At 33.5% G+C, this 18,770-nt stretch overlaps 1 protein-coding gene across 2 annotated transcripts in view; it reads left to right on the top strand.

Annotated features, from left to right (window-relative positions):
- The window catches only part of COL24A1 (collagen type XXIV alpha 1 chain), a 287,223-nt gene that overhangs the window by 234,124 nt on the left and 34,329 nt on the right, over positions 1-18,770 (top strand). For both annotated transcript variants that reach the window (XM_025052104.1, XM_025052103.1), the window contains exons 48-52: positions 11,601-11,708; positions 13,274-13,381; positions 13,473-13,526; positions 14,106-14,168; positions 17,293-17,346. In XM_025052104.1, the coding sequence (XP_024907872.1) occupies positions 11,601-11,708; positions 13,274-13,381; positions 13,473-13,526; positions 14,106-14,168; positions 17,293-17,346 (387 nt within the window). The remainder of the gene's footprint in view (positions 1-11,600; positions 11,709-13,273; positions 13,382-13,472; positions 13,527-14,105; positions 14,169-17,292; positions 17,347-18,770) is intronic.

Here is an 18,770-nt window from a genome sequence, read left to right as displayed (position 1 = left end):
TTTTTTTTATCATGGCACCATTGGGTTTTTTGGCTTACCTTTAAAGACTGCTGGAATTTTCCACTGAGAAAAATATTTATTCTAGGATTTCTAGCATTATGCAACTGCCTGATTTTCCTAAACAAACAAAAAAAGTTCTTTGTGTTTTTTTTGATGTGGCCAAGGAGTTTAAAGAATTCCTGGCATATTTACTCTGTGTTTCAATGTTTTTTTAAGGTCACATGACTATAACTGAAGGACAGTATTGGGGAGGCTCACAGTTGCCTATGTGAATTTTCTTCTGTACAAATGAGTGTTTTGAGACTAGTCAACTTAGCACATCTGCAGTAAATGAGTCTACATGCTGTTTTCATTGAGTTGGACTTCTGTACAAGCATAGTGCCTCAATCATTTATGAAAAAGGAAAACAACTTATCCCTGCAAAGATCATAAATCCACTTGTCATCAAAATGAAGGCATACCAGTCTTTTTATTTTTTATTGCTGCAACTAGTAAAATTGGTTATTGGGAAGGAGAGAAAGAAACAAAACTAACAATTTGATTTAGGACAAATCAAGTCCTTTCAATCTTGACTTTGCAGTTTGTCAGGTGAACATAGACTTAAGTGTTGTCCAAAATGAGATGCTTGTCCGAAAAGAACATTGAAAGTTTTATTTTCCACTTGTGGTTTGTGTTCAGTATAAGAAGGAAAAACACACTTCATCAGCCCACTCATAATCCAAGTGTAGAGTAGCAGGATCACCATGGGAGGTTCTATTTGAAACATCAGCAGCCCTGCCACCTGTCTGGGCTGTGTGTTCTCTAGTCTGTGAGCTAGTCACACTAAAGAAACTTATGTTTCTAAGAAGATACATTTCTTTCTCGCAGTATTTTGAAAAAAGAAACATACCTGCATTGACCATACCTCCATTCAACAAATCCTATCAACTCTTGATCAGCAAGGGGTTGATTATCCAGTTATGGCTAATCCTGATTACTACTTTTTCCCTCTTCTTACCCCTGCTGTTTGTTTTGGCCCATTTTCTATTCATAAGGAACTCTTTCAAAGTGGATGAAACTTAGTCAATTTTGCTGATTAGCAACCAAATGAAATATTTGCTAAAGGATTAACTTTCCTAGTTGAATCTTCAAGGACTCCCAATACAATCAAGTTCATACTCTTTGTGGAATGTTGTTCCTTCATGATCTGGCCATTGTTTACATATCCAGTCTTATATTCTACTCTTCTCATGTGCATTTCAGCTATAATAACAGCTAACGATTATTAAATGCTTACTGTATGTCAGACAGGTGGTGAATATGTATAAAATTAATATTCTGCCCTTCTCTCTAACCTTAGGATGAACAACTTTTTGATCTTTCAAGACTAAATTGAACTGTTACTTCCTTTCAGGCACTCTTCCTTACTCTACAGTCAGAGTGAAGCATGTCTGCTGTGAACTTCTGTACACTCTGTACACTGCTTCCACAGAGCATGGATCATATGGTTGCTAATTACTTATCTTCACGTCTTTCTCTCCCAAGAGATTGTAAACTCCTATAGAATTGGGATTGTGTTTTATTTATCTCTGTATCTCTAGACCTAGCACAGTGTCAAGCCCATAGAAGAAGCTCAGTAAATATTTGAAGAATGAACGTTCTTGTATATAACTATGATTTGGGGGACCTGATTTTAAAATTAAGATGTGTTAGCTACTTAACATCTTAAGCATCGTCTATAAAATGAGTACAATAATACCTAATTCATAAGGTTTTTGTGAAATTTTTAGTATACTGCATGGACTTAATGAGTTACTATCTTTTAATCATATTAAATATTGATGATTAAGCTAACATTTATTCATTCAACAAATATTCCTTATATAACAGTGAGCAAGATTGGCAAAGAACTGCCCTCATGAAACATACATGGAACAGCAAAAAATTGCTGACATTTGACTCTTTTTGACCCTCCCCTAAAAAAGTCACTATTTAATATGGATCAACCAAATAATTAGATAAGAATCTATAAATAAATAAATTAGTTAATTCCAAATTGTGGTTAAGTTCTGTGAATATAATCGATAGAGTTTTGAGATAGAGCATAATGAGAAACAGATTATAGATGAAGCAGGCTATGGAGGCCTCACTGAGAAGATTATACTTCATCTGAAGACTAAAGGTAAGACTGAGCCAGGGAAGAAATGCCATAGGAAGAGCCGAAATGAAAAAAACCTGCAGTCAGAAAGAGTTTGACATATTCACAGGATTAACGGAGGATCGAATAAGATAGTATGGATAGATTTGGGGTTTTTTTTGAAATAGAGTATGGACATTTTGTTTTCCAGAGTGATGTGAGCCTAGACATGTCTAAAAACCAAAGTATAGATGAAATATCCTTTCAGTCCCCAGTAGTCCTGTGATTATGGATTGAGACCTGGGTAAAGGAGATGTCATACAATACACTCATTTTGTCCAGTATTATAGTGGCATTTGCAGTGTCCTTATTGCAGGGTTGATAAACAACCAGTTGTTCTAATAGAAATGTGTAAATAATTTCTATGAGGTAATATAATGTTGAAATGCCTATATTCATTAAGGCTGAATAAGAGTTAGTTTTGTATACTCCTGGAAACAGACCTAAGTCAAGCAAACCTATCTTTACTACCTTAAGACTTGCCTTGACTCTGCTCTGTGTTCCATAAGCTTTAATATGTTTAGAGATTCAAAACTAAAGTTACCTCCTAACTTTAGTATACAGTGCATTTATAAATCTTATTTCTAGCATTTGGCCACATTACTTATGATTGGCACTGCAGGAAAAGTTATAAATGCTACCTTATTTATATATAATGTAGCCTTGCATATAATCACCTAATAATTACTATCCCACACATTTTTAAACAGCCGGTTCTTTCCTAGGAGGGATATATTTAGTAAACCAAATAAAATGAGAAATTCCTACTTAAACAGAAGTGTTTTTAGTAGCTTGGAGTAAAGGAAGCAAAGTATTACTTTTATAACTCATTGGTTTGCTTGCTTAACCAAAAATGCGGTATATATGTTGCGTAATGTAAAAAAAAAAAAACTTCAGGGCATCATAGTCATTTTTTTGTACTGTACAAGGTAAATTAATTTTAATTGCTATATTCTCACACAGTAAATAACTAGACCAACATGATGCTGTGAGCACAGAGAGTACTTGGCAGCAGGGAAAGGAAACAACTATTTTCCTAGTAGTTTTCAAGGGTAGTATTTAAAAGAAAAACATCAACTAATTTGAAGCTCAGTGTAATTTTAAATTTATCATTCTGTTTAAAAATCAATCGAATTAACATTAAAAATACTTATCATTTTACTCAACATAATTTTCCTCTGCTAATTTTCTTTAAAATATGAGTTTATATTGTTGCCTGTAATAAACAATTTTTTTCTTCTTAATACACTAGTTTCAATCCTAATGAGAATAAGGCAGCTAAACTAAGGGGCCTGTGAAATAACAAACATGGTGACATTCTCTTTGCTATGTTCTACTATTATATTTAAATGAGTCTTCATTGTTCCAAAATCTGTCTCTGTGTCTGTCTTCTATATGTGTACATGTCACCCCATATTCCTTCCCAGATATTTCCATTGAGTTCCAGAATAAAGGCAGATTTATTCTTAAATTATTCCCTCTTTCTCCATAGAGAAATCAAAATAAAGGCAACTCCATTTCCTTCCTTAACTGACAACCGATTAAATAAAACAATTGAGCCATACTGCCATTTTAGTTTCTGATCCATAGAAGACAATCAATAAAAGTAACGTTTGTTGTTGATGCTGTTGTTGTCGATGATGTTGTTATTGTCATTGTCATTACTGAGCCAAGTGTATGTTTTCTTAGAATCCCAAGCCTTAAGCAGCCATCAGTTTCAGTCTTGTCAAAATTGACACTTTCCTGCAGAGTTCAAAACTAATTTACGGGTACAAATTTACAACCAGTAGATAAATAAGTTCTGGAGATCTAAAAAACAACATAGTAGTTATAGTCAACAATACTGAATTATAAACTTCAAAGATGTTCAGAGACTAAATCTTAACTGTTCTCAACACAAAAAAGAAATAATAAATAATGTAACATGATAAAGATATTAGCTAGCACTACTGTAGTAATCATATTGCAATATATAAATGTATTAAACTAACACATTATAAACATAAACTTACACAATATTATATGTAAATTAAAAACAACAACAACAACAATTTAAGCAGGCAGTTTGGCTCCTATCCGAGGATAATGAAATCTCCAGCCATGATATGTCATGTACTCTTATCATTCGATTAACTTTTTTAAGACTTGGGTAAACTGATGATTGGTTTCAGAATTTCTGAACAAATTAGTAGTAACTGTGATTTTATTTATATTTTAAAATTTGTATGACCTACCCTTCGCTGACGGGTTTTAGTCAAATAATTTTTAAAACATTAGAAAGAATGCCTAGGGATTAACATCTGTTTCTCTTGAAAGCAATTACTCATCCATCTGTGTATTCATAATAAAAAATGTTTGTTCTCTACTTGTATGAAACATTATTTGGAACTTTGTACAGAACACTCTGCTACTGTCCTCAAATTTCTCTCTAAGAAACCAACATGAACAGTGAATGACTTGGAGCATGTTCATTGTGCTATATTAATTGTCTGATAACACTGTAAGTAAAATAGTTTCTAGTATACAGTTAATCTTAAAGACTAGTCTTATGGTCCTTATAATTCTCAACTAAAAATACCTTTTGACTTCAGGAGTGTTCAACAGTATCCGAATGTCAATTGTCCATGTATCACATGAAAGATGTTTTTTTCTGTTAGAGAATAAAGGTCTCAAAAATTGCCTAAAGTTACAAGTAAAGTGAGATGAAGTGGTACTATTTTAGAATTCTGGAATGTTGAGGTATCCTAAAATTATCTAGCATAATCTGTCATGTGCTATATGTCCTCTCCCTATGGCATCAAATACATCTATATATGTGTGCACATATATATATGTGTGTGTACATATATGTGTGTGCCTGTGTATTTACACTGATCTACATTCTGTTACTTAACTTTCCACATAGTATAAATCTGGAGCTACTTTTATGGTCTAAGTCTATTTGTATTGTTCCTTGCTTACATGCCCTTCTTTCCACATTTTATATATGATCTTTTACAATCTGCTTTCTCTGCAAGCCATTGGTTTCCTTAGTTCTTTCACCTGTCTTTTTTTTTTTGAAGAGGGTGCTATTTATCAGAATTTTGATTTTAAAACTTGCCTTTTCCAAAAAGTCATATTCCTGTTAGAAACCTGGCCACTGATATAGCACCTATATCTTTTCTAATCATTTTTGAAATTTTATATCCCAAAATCTCAGATGATTATGACTGGATTTGCATTCATTTTCATTGATAGGCTCTAAAATGGCACCATCTCATGACTCTGGGGTTCTCATCATTTATATGGAAAGTACACTGCCAGATAATATATTCCTGAGATATGAACCAAGAGGCTCACAGACCAAATTAAATAAATCAATGTAAAACACATAATAAGAAGCAAGATGAAAGAAATAGAGTAGGTTAATGTATTTAGGATAAGGTGCAAGAACACACCACTCTAATTCTAAATCCTAAATCCACAATGTAGATTTTTTTCTCCCTTAGCTCCAGTGATTGTTTTTCTTTGTTTTTCTTTCTTTTTTTTTTAATTAAAATTATTGGGGTGACATTGGTTAATAAAATCAAATAGGTTTCAAGTGTACACATCAACAATATGTTTTATATATATTGCATTGTGTGTTCACCACCCAAAGTTAGATTTTCTTCCATCACCAATATTTGACCACTTTTACCCTTTCTACCTCCCCCCTCCCCCTTCCCTCTGGTAACCACTAATCCACTGTCCATGTCCATGAGTCTCTGTTTGTTTGTCATGTTACTTTCAGTTTTATGTCTCACATATGAGTGAAATTATATGGTCCTCAATTTTTTCTGTCTGACTTATTTCACATAGCATGCTAATCTCAAGATCCATTCATGTTGTCTCAAATGGCAGCAGTATTTCATCTTTTCTTATGGCTGAGTAATATTCCATTGCCTATATGTCCCATGTCTTCTTTATCCAATCATCTATTGATGGACATTTCTGTTGTTTCCATGCCTTGGTCACTATGAATAATGCTGCTATGAACATTGGGGTGCATATATCTTTGTGGATAAATCTTTTCAAGTTTTGGGGGTAAATAACCAGAAGTGGGATTGCTGAGTCACATGGTAATCCTATTCTTAGTTTTGTGAAAAACCTCCATACTATTTTCCATAGTGGCTGTACCAATTTATGTTCCCATCAGCAGTGTAGGCGGGTTCCTTTTCCCCCACAACTTTTCCAACACTTGTTATTATTATTTGTCCTGTTAATAATAGTAATTTTAACAGATGTGAGATAGTATCTCATTGTGGTTTTGATTTGCATTTACCTAATAGCTAGTAAAGTTGAGCCTCTTTTCATATGTGTTGGTCATTTTTATGTTTTCTTGAGAGAAGTGCCTGTTCAGGTCCTCCGCCCATTTTTTAATCAAATTGTTTTTTTTACTGTTGAGTTGTATGAGTTTTTTATATATTTTCGAAATTAGGCCCTTATCGGAGGTGTTGTCTGCAAATATACTCTCCCATTCAGATGGTCGACTCTTTCTCTTGTTGATGGTTTCTTTTGTTGTACAGAGCTTTTTAGTTTGATATAGTCCTATTCATTTGTTTTTGCTTTTACTTCCCTTGCCTTTGAGATTAAATTCATAAAACCCTCTCTAAATCCAAGGTTCATGAGTTTAGTACCTATGTTTTCTTCTCTGCCCCAATGTGGATTTTTGAATTCTTTCTCTCTCTCTTTCATCGTCCCATGAGTGAGAGCTGTGGGGCTGCTGATTTCCTCACTAGGCAACCTACTATGTGAGCCCATTGCTTAATTCTATCTCTCTCTCTCTCCCTCTCCCTCCCTCCCTCCCTTTCTCCCTTTCCCCTTCCCTCTCTCCCTCCTCTCTTTTATTCCTCCTCCCGTCCTCCCTCCATCTGTAAGGACTTTGATGTCATAATGGTTCCTTACAAATAGAAGAGCTATTTATACAGAGAAATAGTAAGAGATAAAATAGTCATTGTAGATTGGAACCAAAAAAATTTAAAGGTCAAGCTAAGGAATGTGAACCTATATCCTATAGATCAGGGATCCCCAACTCCCGGGCCGCAAACTGGTGTTGGTCTGTGGCCTGTTAGGAACCAAGTCACACAGCAGGAGGTGAGTGGCAAGCAAGCAAGCGAAGTTTCATTTGTATTTGCAGCCGCTCCCCGGTGCCAGCATCACCACCGCAGCTCTACCTCATATCATTAGGCATTAGGTTCTCATAGGAGCACCAGTCCATGGTGCCAAAAAGGCTGGGGACCATTACTATAGGTGATAGATTTCTCCTTGTAAGCACTTAGTGATATAAAATACATGCTATTCATTATTTTAGTGAGTTTTGTGGTCATGAAGAAAGAAAATCTATTTAGAAAAGGTAATTTTAAAAATATATTGAATTCTTTTTTACCATAGTTAAAGAATAAAAAGATATCTGATGATATAGTGTAGAGGAAATAGTATGGGGCGGATGCGGGGGGATGCTTTAGTATTAAATTCAAAATTGGCTTTATCTTTTAAATCCTATTTTCATAACCAAGCCTTCTACAGAAATGACTCCAGCCCATCTTGAGCAGATCATCTCTCCTACCACATTTATAACTTTAAGGGCAATATCTTTATCTTATAATCCACCCTACCTTCTCAGTATTTTCTTTTTCCAATTAGCATCAAAGATAACTTCCCCCTCAGAACTTCTATATTATTTACTTTATATCTCTTTTCTCATACAGCAATTTTTTTATATTTCTGCCTTAATTATAATTATTTATATATTACATTCTATCTTTTTCACTTAATTTTAAACTTCTTGAAAACAAAAACTGTATTTGTATTACCCACAGGGCTTCCCATGGTAAACTTCCATACACATAGATGATATTCAACAAATATTTATAGAATGCACAAAAGAACAATTGCATAACCCAATTTAGTATCCCAAGAATCAAGTCAGAAAGTAGCAGTTATCTCTTAGAACAAGAGTCAGCAAAATTATTCTGTAAATATTAGTAACTATTTTTCTCTTTCCAGGGCAAAAAGCAAACTCAATGATATTACTTAAGAATTTATGTAGCAAGAGAGAAAGTAATTATTATAAATTAGTATAATCTGTTGTAATACAAGCCTACTGAGAAAAAAAAATAGAATTCTTTTGGAGTGGGATAAGATTTAGCTTATTACAGTTTCCAATCATCAGAATTTTCTTTTCATCTGGTAATTCCGACCTGTGATGAGATTTTGCATATTTTACAAATTTAATCTTTGGAAATTTTGTTCACATAGATAGATATAGCCAAATACTGGAATTCATAAACATGTAATTTTAATTGAAAATATTTACTGCTTTCAAGGGATTTATAAACTTCTATTAGATCTTTTCTTGATATTTGGCTTCTAGCATATATATTTACATTGTAGATTATTCATTTCCTATTGAAGGTTAGGTGGAAACTCTTCAATTGCACAGTTAAATGAATTTTGAAATATAGAAATTTCTTGCATCTAGGTCTAAAAAATGTTGCCGAAATGTTTGAGCTCAGAAAAATCTACCCACTGCAAATTTGTGTGGAAATGGAGGTCTCACTTACTGTTTTAATTTTTGACAACACAGGAAGTATATAAATTTAGTTGACATTACTTGTGATTCACACATTAATTTTTACAAAATGACTTTACTACAGTATATGTTTCACATGTAAGCATTGTCTTGCCTTGCAATTTTAGGTTGCATTCATTATTAAATATTATAAAGTCTGCAGCAAAATCTAATTTCTAAAGCAGTTTTTCATTCAATAATAAAGGTCAAGGATGATTTTTCTCATTCAAAAAAATTTCAATCTCAGTCTCAAAAATATCTCAATTAAATTTTCTCCCTGGTAAGCCATAAAACTACTACATTATAGTCAGGATATTCAGTTTCTATTTTGACAAAAAAATTCACAGAGCTAATGAATATTAAATTTACGAGAGTCAGTAGAGTTCACTGTTGACTCTACTGGTTTAATAACACATGCTAGATTCACGTGTTTTCCTCATGGTAAACACCTTACATTTTCACAAGTTTTGTAAATTTGTCCAATAAGTCTTTTTTTGGTTCGTTGCTATCAGTTTTATAAGACCTTAACAGATTTCACTTCAGGTTGTACTATTTAGTGTTTTTAACTTCTTCAAAAATATTCTAACCTATATTCTTCACAAAATATCCATACAGGTTAATTCTTCATCACTTGGTACTCAGATTAACAACTGAATAGTATACAGCAGCCCCCCCTTTATCCATGGTTTCACTTTCTGTTATCCACAGTCAACTGCAGTCCAAAAATATCAAATGGAAAATTTGAGAAATAAACAATTTTAAGTTTTAAATTGCATGCCATTCTGAGTATTGTGATGAAATCTCACACTATCTGTTCCATCCCATCCAGTACATGAATCATCTTCGTGTCCAGTGTCTCCTCACTATATACCCACCCATCGGTCACGGTAGCTATCTCAGTTATCAGATTGGCTGTTGATTATGGTAGTGCTTGTGTTCAAGTAACCCTTATTTTCCTTAACGATAGTTCCAAAGCACAAGAATAGTGATGTGGCAATTTGGATATGCCAAAGAGAAGCTATAAAATGCTTCTTTTAAAAAGTGAGAAGGCGAGTACCGTACAATAAGATATTTTGAAACAACATTCACATAATTTTTATTATACTATGTTGCTATAATTGTTCTATTTTTGGTTATTGTTGTTAATCTCTTACTGTGGCTAATTTATAAATTAAACTTCATCATAAGTATGTATGTATAGGAGAAAACATACTATATATAGGGTTCAGTACTATCTGTGGTTTCAGGTATCCACTTGGTGTATTAGAATGAATCCCCCTTGGAAAAGGGGGAACTACTTATTGAAACCTTTCAATTCATCAAGAGGCAAGGAAAACCACTCAAAAACATTTTCCTTTTTTTAAATTGACTATTAATGCTGCTCCGATGTCCTCAACATTTTAAGCAACTGTTCTTGCCAATAGGCTAACAATCTTAAACAGGTTTATTTTTGCTGCACATTTTAATTAAGTCACTATCAATAAATGACTTTTCTTGCTGGGCTAAGAAATGTACCACTTAGAAACTCACTTTAGTTGCAACTCCATTTTCACCTTTTTGTGAAGAAATTCTGTTGTGATAAAATACTTAATTTTAAATGTCCTAATTTTTCTAATTGTCACATTCCTGTGACATGAGAATATTGTGTCAAACGTTTGAACTGATAACGTTGACATATATTGTATTTTCTTTTTTAGCATAGCTCTAGTGTCATTGCAGAATAAACACAAAGCTTTGACATCTAATTTGATAAGAAGATAATCTGCATTTCACTGTGCTTTAAAAACACAGCATTCCAAGTCTACTTTTTTGTTGTTGTTGTTGCTTTGACATGACCAATATGCACTGGTACTAAAATAAATAAAATAAAATGTCACAGTAAGTCAGCATATGTTCTACCTGAAACACTGTCAAGTTATATCTTTATCACTGCAATTTGCAGTGCAGCAAGCAGCAGTTCAAAGCAGTAAGTGCCATATACAGTCTCTGCCACAACTATCATCTCTGCCTTGGGTGCAAAATGTCCATATATGATCCATAAGTGAAATAACATGGCTGTGTTCCAATAAAACTGAAATTACAATTTCATATAATTTTTACGCCTTTGATTTTTTTCAAAACATAGAAATGGAAAAACTATTCTCAGCTCATGAGCTCTACAAAAATGAGTAATGGATTGGATTTTGGCTTGTAAATCATAGTTCTCCAATCTTATTTTAGGATTTGACTTTGAGGAAATACTGCTTGCTTATTCAACTTTATTGCCAATGAAACCGTTTGTAGTAAATGTTCTGGAATCATGTGTGATTCAGAAATAGATTATTCCTCCTTTTTATTGAGATATAATTGACATATAACATTATATTAGTTTCAGGTATACAGCATAATGATTCAATTTATGTATATTTTGAGAAATGAGCACCAGAATAAGTTTAGTTGACATCTATCAGAATATTATTCCTTTTAAGGAGACATTAATTAGTTATTAGAGTTGTCATGTACACCAGAATATAATACAAAAAGTTAGAATACAACAAACATACTTCACACATAGTCTACTTAAGTCAATAAGTACTGGTATATTTTGTACTGCCTCAATATTTTGATTTTAAAAACCAAAGATTATTAAATTAACTATAATTAGAGATTTTAGGTGAAATAAAACATTATTTAAGCATTTCACTTATTTGAGAAAGAAGCCCAGGATAACTCCCAAACCTGGCCAGTGTGTCAACAACAGCCTTTCAAAACACCAACCCCTCCTACATTTATTGAGTCCTCAGAATGGATTTTTAGGAACTGCCTCAGTTTTCATTTCTTATCTATGTTATTTAGGGCATCAGAGGCAGCCCAGGAAAAACAGGAGTGGCTGGGTCTCCAGGTCCTCAAGGAGCAAAGGGTTCATCAGGCCTGCCAGGAAGCCCAGGAACACTAGGCCCAAAGGTACTTTAATATTTTGTTCTGATAGATGAGCAGTATTATTATTTAGCTAATGATAGAAACACATTAGGAGGAAAGGAAAGTATATGGCCTTAAGATATCCATCTCCCATGATAGCTACAGTACATGTTATTTGCCAAAACAACTTGTTAACCCAGAACTGGTGATGCTTTGAAAAATGCTCTTTGACTCATTTTGATTTTTCTTCCTTCTCCGTCATCCACCTTTTCCTCTAAAGCAGGAAAATTTTATTTACTTTCAAGTACCTACTTTCTCAAGTATGCTTTCTGTGCCTCTAAGTCTGAACATAACCAACAAGTTAATAAATCTGATGAGTACAAATTATTTCGTAGAGCCAGAGTGATTGATAGTAATCAAATCTTGCATTAACATTCATTGCATAGAGTATTGTCACGTCAGCAGGCTTTCCAAACAAACCTCTCTTAGAATTATCTCAATGCAGAATTGACCCAGACAACAAAGACCATTATTCCAGTGCCGAAAGCTGTTTCATAAAAACCTAGGATTATGACACTGGCACCCTCATTATTATTTGCTCTGAATTTGGTTTTCACAGTTACACTTCTAAAGAATTTTCGGATATTCTGACTCACAGAGGTAAACTGAAAATGATGACCAAGTTACTTACTGTTTACAATTTGAGCCTTCTGTTAATGTTTATACCATGAGTATTTCTATCTTCAAGGTGACTGAGCAAATGTTAAAACTAGGAAGAGAATTAAGAAAGATCCCTTCCTCTTACTAGTGAATCTGCAATAAAAAGAATCCTCATTTGTCAAGTCCCAAAGCTGTATCTTTTCTCAAGACAGAAATGATAATTTGCTAATCTTAAAGACTGATCAAAGTCTACTAAGCATTATGTTTCCATTAACATACCTCTAAACTCCATCTGATTCCTAAGTTTACTTTTAGAAATGGTGTGAAAGATGTTGCTACTCTCATTTCAAAAAATTAAATAAATAAATAAATAAATAGAATTGACTTTTAAAAATAAAATAATGGTGATTAAATATATCTTTACAGTGAAATTTTAGGGGCTAAAGAAGGCTTCTATCAAAGGGCTTATACCTTAGGAAAGGGATAATGAACATTTAATGATAGAATCGAAAAGATAATTGTGGCAAAAACTAAGGTTTACATTTCAGGAGACTGCTTTGTTTCTGGTGTCAGGTAGCCGATATCTCTGTATGATAAAGAAAACACAGCAAAATAATATCAGTTCAAATAAAATACAAGTTTCATCACATATAAACACACACACCAAACCCTCACCATCCTCTCTGTAACCCCAATATTTTCCTCCTAGTTTTGTAGGTGCCCCTTTCCTTCCTCTTTCCACACTTAGGAGTGCAGTCTCTGGAATTTTCTTTCCCACTGCCACACTTCTTGTTTATTATAATCAAATATTACTTATGTGGAAAATATTGGTGAGGAGAATCATCATGCCGAATTTGATTCCTCAGTGCCTTGTAGTATGGCTAAGGATGAACCAATTTAAAAGCCAATATGTTCAAAAGTCAAGATCATTTTTCTCATCCTGTCCATAGGGTGAACAGGGGCTACCTGGTCAACCTGGAATTCAAGGTAAAAGAGGTCACCGGGGAGCACAAGGTGATCAAGGACCATGTGGAGAGCCCGGCCTGAAAGGGCAGCCTGTATGTGCCAACTCAGACATTCACTAAACACTTACTTTATAGAGGAGGCCACCATTCACAATAATGATTTTTGTGTCTATTCACATTGCAGGGAGAACATGGTGTTCACGGTTTGACAGGTTTCCAAGGATTCCCAGGTCCCAAAGTATGTTTACATAATTTGCTGCTAGTCTTCTAGCTATCTAGAAAGAAAAAGATGTTGAAATACCAATATTTGGTCTCTGACTTAGGCTTTTTTTTTAATCTGCAAATTTTCTGTTGGTACAGAGTTATATATTTGAGATTTGAATATGTTAATTATAAAGCCTATGTAGCTATATATTTTCTAGCAATTATATTGAATAGTTTGCTTTTACCCTCACATTCCATTTTCCCCAAACATTTTATTATGAAAATTTTCAAACATACAGCAAAGTTGAAAGAATAAGTGAACACCCATATACCTATTACTGAGATTCTACCATTAACATTTTACTCAACTTGCTTTATCATGTACATATCCATCTATCCATCTCTCCCTTTCTCAATCTATTTTTGGTGTATTTCAGAATAAATTGCAGACCTAAGTACAATTCCTCCAAAATACTTTAGGATGCATATCATTAACTATCATATTCCATTTTTTAGAAGGCAATTCTTAGTATTTTGGTATATTATTTCATTGATAAAAGCGTATCTACAGAGCTAAAGATTTTGACTTTTTGTTTTTTTCTGATATTTCTAGGGTCCTGAGGGAGCCACTGGCATTGTTGGAATATCAGGTCCTAAAGGTCCTATTGGACAGAGAGTAAGTGTAAAGTCATTCTACCTGCCCCCAAATTGTGGTTCTTTGCCAATTGTAGGAATTAAGGTTAAGAACTCTAAAATTAATATACTCCAGATTAATGATTTAATAAAATTACTTTAAGGTGGAAACTCATTAAAGCACATGTAGAGGTTTTCAACCCTTTTCAGTTCATATATTTGAGCAAAAGACCCCTATAGACCACCCACACATCTCAGTTTTTACTTAAAAACAAACCACATCAGAATGAATGTGAATACTGGATAATGTATTTATTAACTCACATTATGAACAAAAACATAAAGCAGCTTCATGTCATAATCATTAACACAACCGGAGACCACCCTGATGCACCACCTGGAGGGGACTTGCCTGTGACCAGAGCTCCTCAGACCACACTTTGAAAAACATTTCCCAATAGCTATGTTTCCCCAGCTCAGGATTGAGTTTCTCCAGAGAGTGATGAGGAACTGCTTAAAGAGTTGAAAAGATCAGGGTCTGAAGAACTCTAATTAGCTGCTTAATGCCTGGAATTGTGAACTGCAGAGAATATAAATAAAATAGATAAGCCACCAGTGGCTACTGGTTATGGGTTTTATTGGTTGTATTTTTATTTATTTATTTTTGTTTTGTTTTTATTAGCCATAGTCTCCTAATTCATAAGATGATCTATAAAACCAAAAAGAAAAAAAAGTTATAAAATACCAAACAGTGGTTTGACTATAGTAGTAGCACCTCTGTAACTAACAGCGGTTGCTAGGAGAGAGTCAGCACAGAGGAAGAAGGAAAGCAGTTCAGATGGAAGAGACAGGAATCTTGAAAGAGAACTGTAAAACTGCCAACCACTGTATTTTGCAGAATATTAAATGAAAAGTCAAATTTTTGAAATTCTGTACTCCTTCTCTAATAGCTCCTATAATAAATTATTTTCAATAACACAAAGAGCAGTGTTGTCAGGGAAAATGTTTACTTAAAGACCCTTCTCAACATTCCTTCAGGTACAAATTTATTAGTTATTTTTATGATTTCTAAAGAACCATGGAAATTTGGTGCTGTTATGTAAAGTCCAATTCTTGATTATCCACAAGTGAGTTATATATGGATAGGCTTCTCTATGATAAATATTGCTTTAAGTTCTTATATATATTAAGTTCCCCACTAATTAAATTCATTCATTCTAATTTTACTGAGTTCTCAATTAATTAAATCTTTTCTTGGCATTATCAAAGAAAAGTTGGCTGCCTACCTTTCATCTGCACTAAATAGAGCCTTACCAAGTGCTGGGTCTCTGCAGGACAGGGTCTGAGCCTATATTGCTTTGCAGCTCCAAAAATTTTATCAACTCACCAGTATTAAAGTTCTGGTAACTAGCTCACAAGTACTAATTTATAAGTGCAGATAATCCTTCGTTAAGTCATTACAGAGACAGATGAAAAGTCGTGATAGGTTAATATTTAGCAGAAGACTATTATGTACCAGGTACTGGTGTACAGTTTGTGTCCCTAATATTATTTAATCCTCATAAAAATCCTGTGAAAGATACTATTATCTCTATTTTGCAGATGAGAAAACTGAGTCTCTGAAAGGTAATTTGCTCAAGACCGCATACGGCTAGTATGTATAGGAGCTAGAATTTGAATCCACATCTGTTTGACCAAATAATGTTAGAAGGTTGCTTACTAATTTCATAAGATCTAGAATAGACATTAAGTGTCCTAGTGCCTAGTTCCTGCTCATTAAATAATAAATGTTGGTGATTAAGTAAATTAAATTAATTGAAGTAAGAAATCTAGATGCATTGTCCTTCATTTCAAAAATGTAAGTTTGTAGTTAACTGGTACCGATTATTGTACCTCATGTTTTGGACACATAGATAAACAGACAATTTGGGGCTCTTTTGATCTACTTTTTCTAGAGTCCATGTATACCTCCCCATTGTTTTAACAAATCATAATTTCAGGGAATTGGATCATGGTCAAGTTTATTAGATTAAAACTTTCTTGACTTTTTTGTTCAGTGATAAGCCAGTCTGGAGGATATATTTGATTAGGTTAAGAAATCAAGTCTGATTGAATTGTGTATTTCTGAGATTTGGGTACCATGGTTATTTATCATTTAAAGTCAATCTTTGTGTTTAAAAGTTATTCTATTGGATTACTCTTGGAATATCAGCTCATTTCTTTCCAACCCAACTTAATATTAAAATTTTATATTACTCTTGGAATATCAGCTCATTTCTCTCTTTCCAAACCAACTTAATATTAAAATTTTACTCCGTTGGTAAACTGAGTGGCATTATTATTATCTCAATCGATAGTATTTTCTGTACCTTGGCAGGAGGTGGAAAAAGAAAAAACCTTAGATATCTATATTTATGAATTCCAAGTTAAGTGTGAGGAAGAAAGTCTAAATTTGCAACCAGTAGACTTGGAAGTGGAGGTTGAAGGAAAATAATTGAAACAGGTATTTTGTATTCATTAAGAAATGATAGGTTCCATACCTAGTTTGGGAAGAATTGACAAGAGGTCCAACTTATTTAAGGTTATCTTAATAATCAAATAGTACCTTACAGTTTCAAAATTATTTATCACATTTAATTTTCACAATGGTTCTATGAAGTAGGCATTCTTATTTTACAGATGAAGAAACTGAAATTTAGTTGGTCATATATGAGGCCCTCTGGTTCTTTCTCATATTTTCTCTCAATTCCATGCTGCATGCCACTCAAGCATCTGTTCCTTCAACATCTGTAAAGGAATTTATTAAAAATTTTGTTAATCATTCTATGTAGTCTTTTTCATGTAAAGTAATTGCATTTTTATGTAATGAAACACATATAGAATGGAATCATCGAAGTTACCAACACATAAAAATTGTAATGCTGATTTATCAGTTTAATAGAAAGTATACCAATATAATGCTCCTGATAGAAAACTATAATAATTGCAGAATCATGTCACAGACCACGAATCAAAATTACTATGATTTCTGCTAATACTATAAAATTATATAGTAAAAACTGAAATTATACAGACATGGACTCTTTTACCATTGCCCAAGAAATTTTCTATAATTTTTCTGAATTATACTGACAATGAGACTAACTGTTTTCCTTTTACCCCAACAGGGAAACACTGGCCCCCTTGGCAGAGAAGGTATAACAGGCCCAACAGGTAGAACTGTAAGTTTATCACAATATAGATCTCTTTTTTTTCTTTCCATACTCTTTTTTTTTTTTTTTTTTAATCTTATTTCTACAGTAATCCACAAAGGATCACCCTGGGTATTTGAGAAGCAAAGGGCACTTTGGACGCTTTCATCTGAAAGATGATTCCTGAGACCTTAGAGATCATACATGTAATGAAGAAGGTGTATATAGTGAGATAGGCATTAAAACTGGAGTTGAGAAAGGAAAAATAGAACTGCTGTTAGGGAGAAAGGGTTGAGTATCATAAGCATAGAGGTGATTGCTACCGCAATAAAAAGAATCAGTTTTCTGAAGGAAAGAGGATAGCAAAAGAAGTGCAGATTTGAGCCTTTGGAAGTACCCACTATAAAGGAAAGAAATAATTTGGTGAGAATAGGAAAACCAGAAAAGCACAACATTAAGATAGATGAGTTTCACGAAAGGATTAGTTAGCAGTGATCTTAGAGAATATGGTTGCAGTAGAAGAAGATTGCAGTGAAGAAGGAAGTAGATGAAAATATTTAATAATAGCTTTTTTCAAATTCTTACAGCAAACCTTTAGAATAGATATTTTTTCTGTTTAAGACATAAGAAAACAGATGAGGTTTACAGAGGTTGCCTAGTTATTCAAGGCGATGCAGCTAGGGAATTGCATAGCTTATGTTTCTTATGCAAACCCAGTGCTCTCTCCACCCCATTCAAACTATGTCTAGGGAGAAAACTGTGATGGTATATGCCCGTGCCTTAAGAAATTTGGCTATGAATTAAGAAAAATGAGACAATGGTTGGGAGGTGGCCATGGGAGAGTTTTACAGTACTAATAATAGTGTAAACATACAAGAGCAAGAGCACAGTAGAAAGAGGCAAATTGAGACTTGGAGGGAAAAGATTCATTCCCTGCAGGGAATCAATATTTTCAATCCTTTGAAAATGTTGTATAGAGAGACACAGAGTTTTAAAATATAAAATGAAATGCTTCCATTTTATACTTATAGTATCAAGTATAACTATTCTCTTCAGTAAATTTAGAGAAGAATTTACCACCAGAGATACTGGATTTTCAATTTAAAAAATGAAATGTATAACATGACATTTCTCTAGACTTTCAGCATTTACCACTCAGAGCTACATAGCCTAAGTGGGAGATTGTAAGTGGGAGAATTCTCATAGTTCAGTGGGTGGTTCTTTAGCAAACGAAGGAATACATACTGTTCTGATTACAGAATGATTTGCTCCTCTGTCAAAAATGTGAAATATTAATTGGTCAAGGAAATTATGAGAAGAAATGGCTCAATTAAAATACCTTACTGTGTTTTATTTATAAATTGTTCTTTAAGGCCTTTATAATATTCAACATACACATTAAAATTTTCCCATGTTCTGTGTTTTCCATTCTAAGAAGAAACTTCTAAGAAAAA

This window comes from Pteropus alecto, unplaced genomic scaffold, assembly GCF_000325575.1.
Source record: "Pteropus alecto unplaced genomic scaffold, ASM32557v1 scaffold25, whole genome shotgun sequence".
Classification (NCBI taxonomy): domain Eukaryota; kingdom Metazoa; phylum Chordata; class Mammalia; order Chiroptera; family Pteropodidae; genus Pteropus; species Pteropus alecto.
The sequence above is the reverse complement of the archived record's forward strand: the minus strand, read 5'-3'. Positions and strand labels throughout refer to the sequence as shown.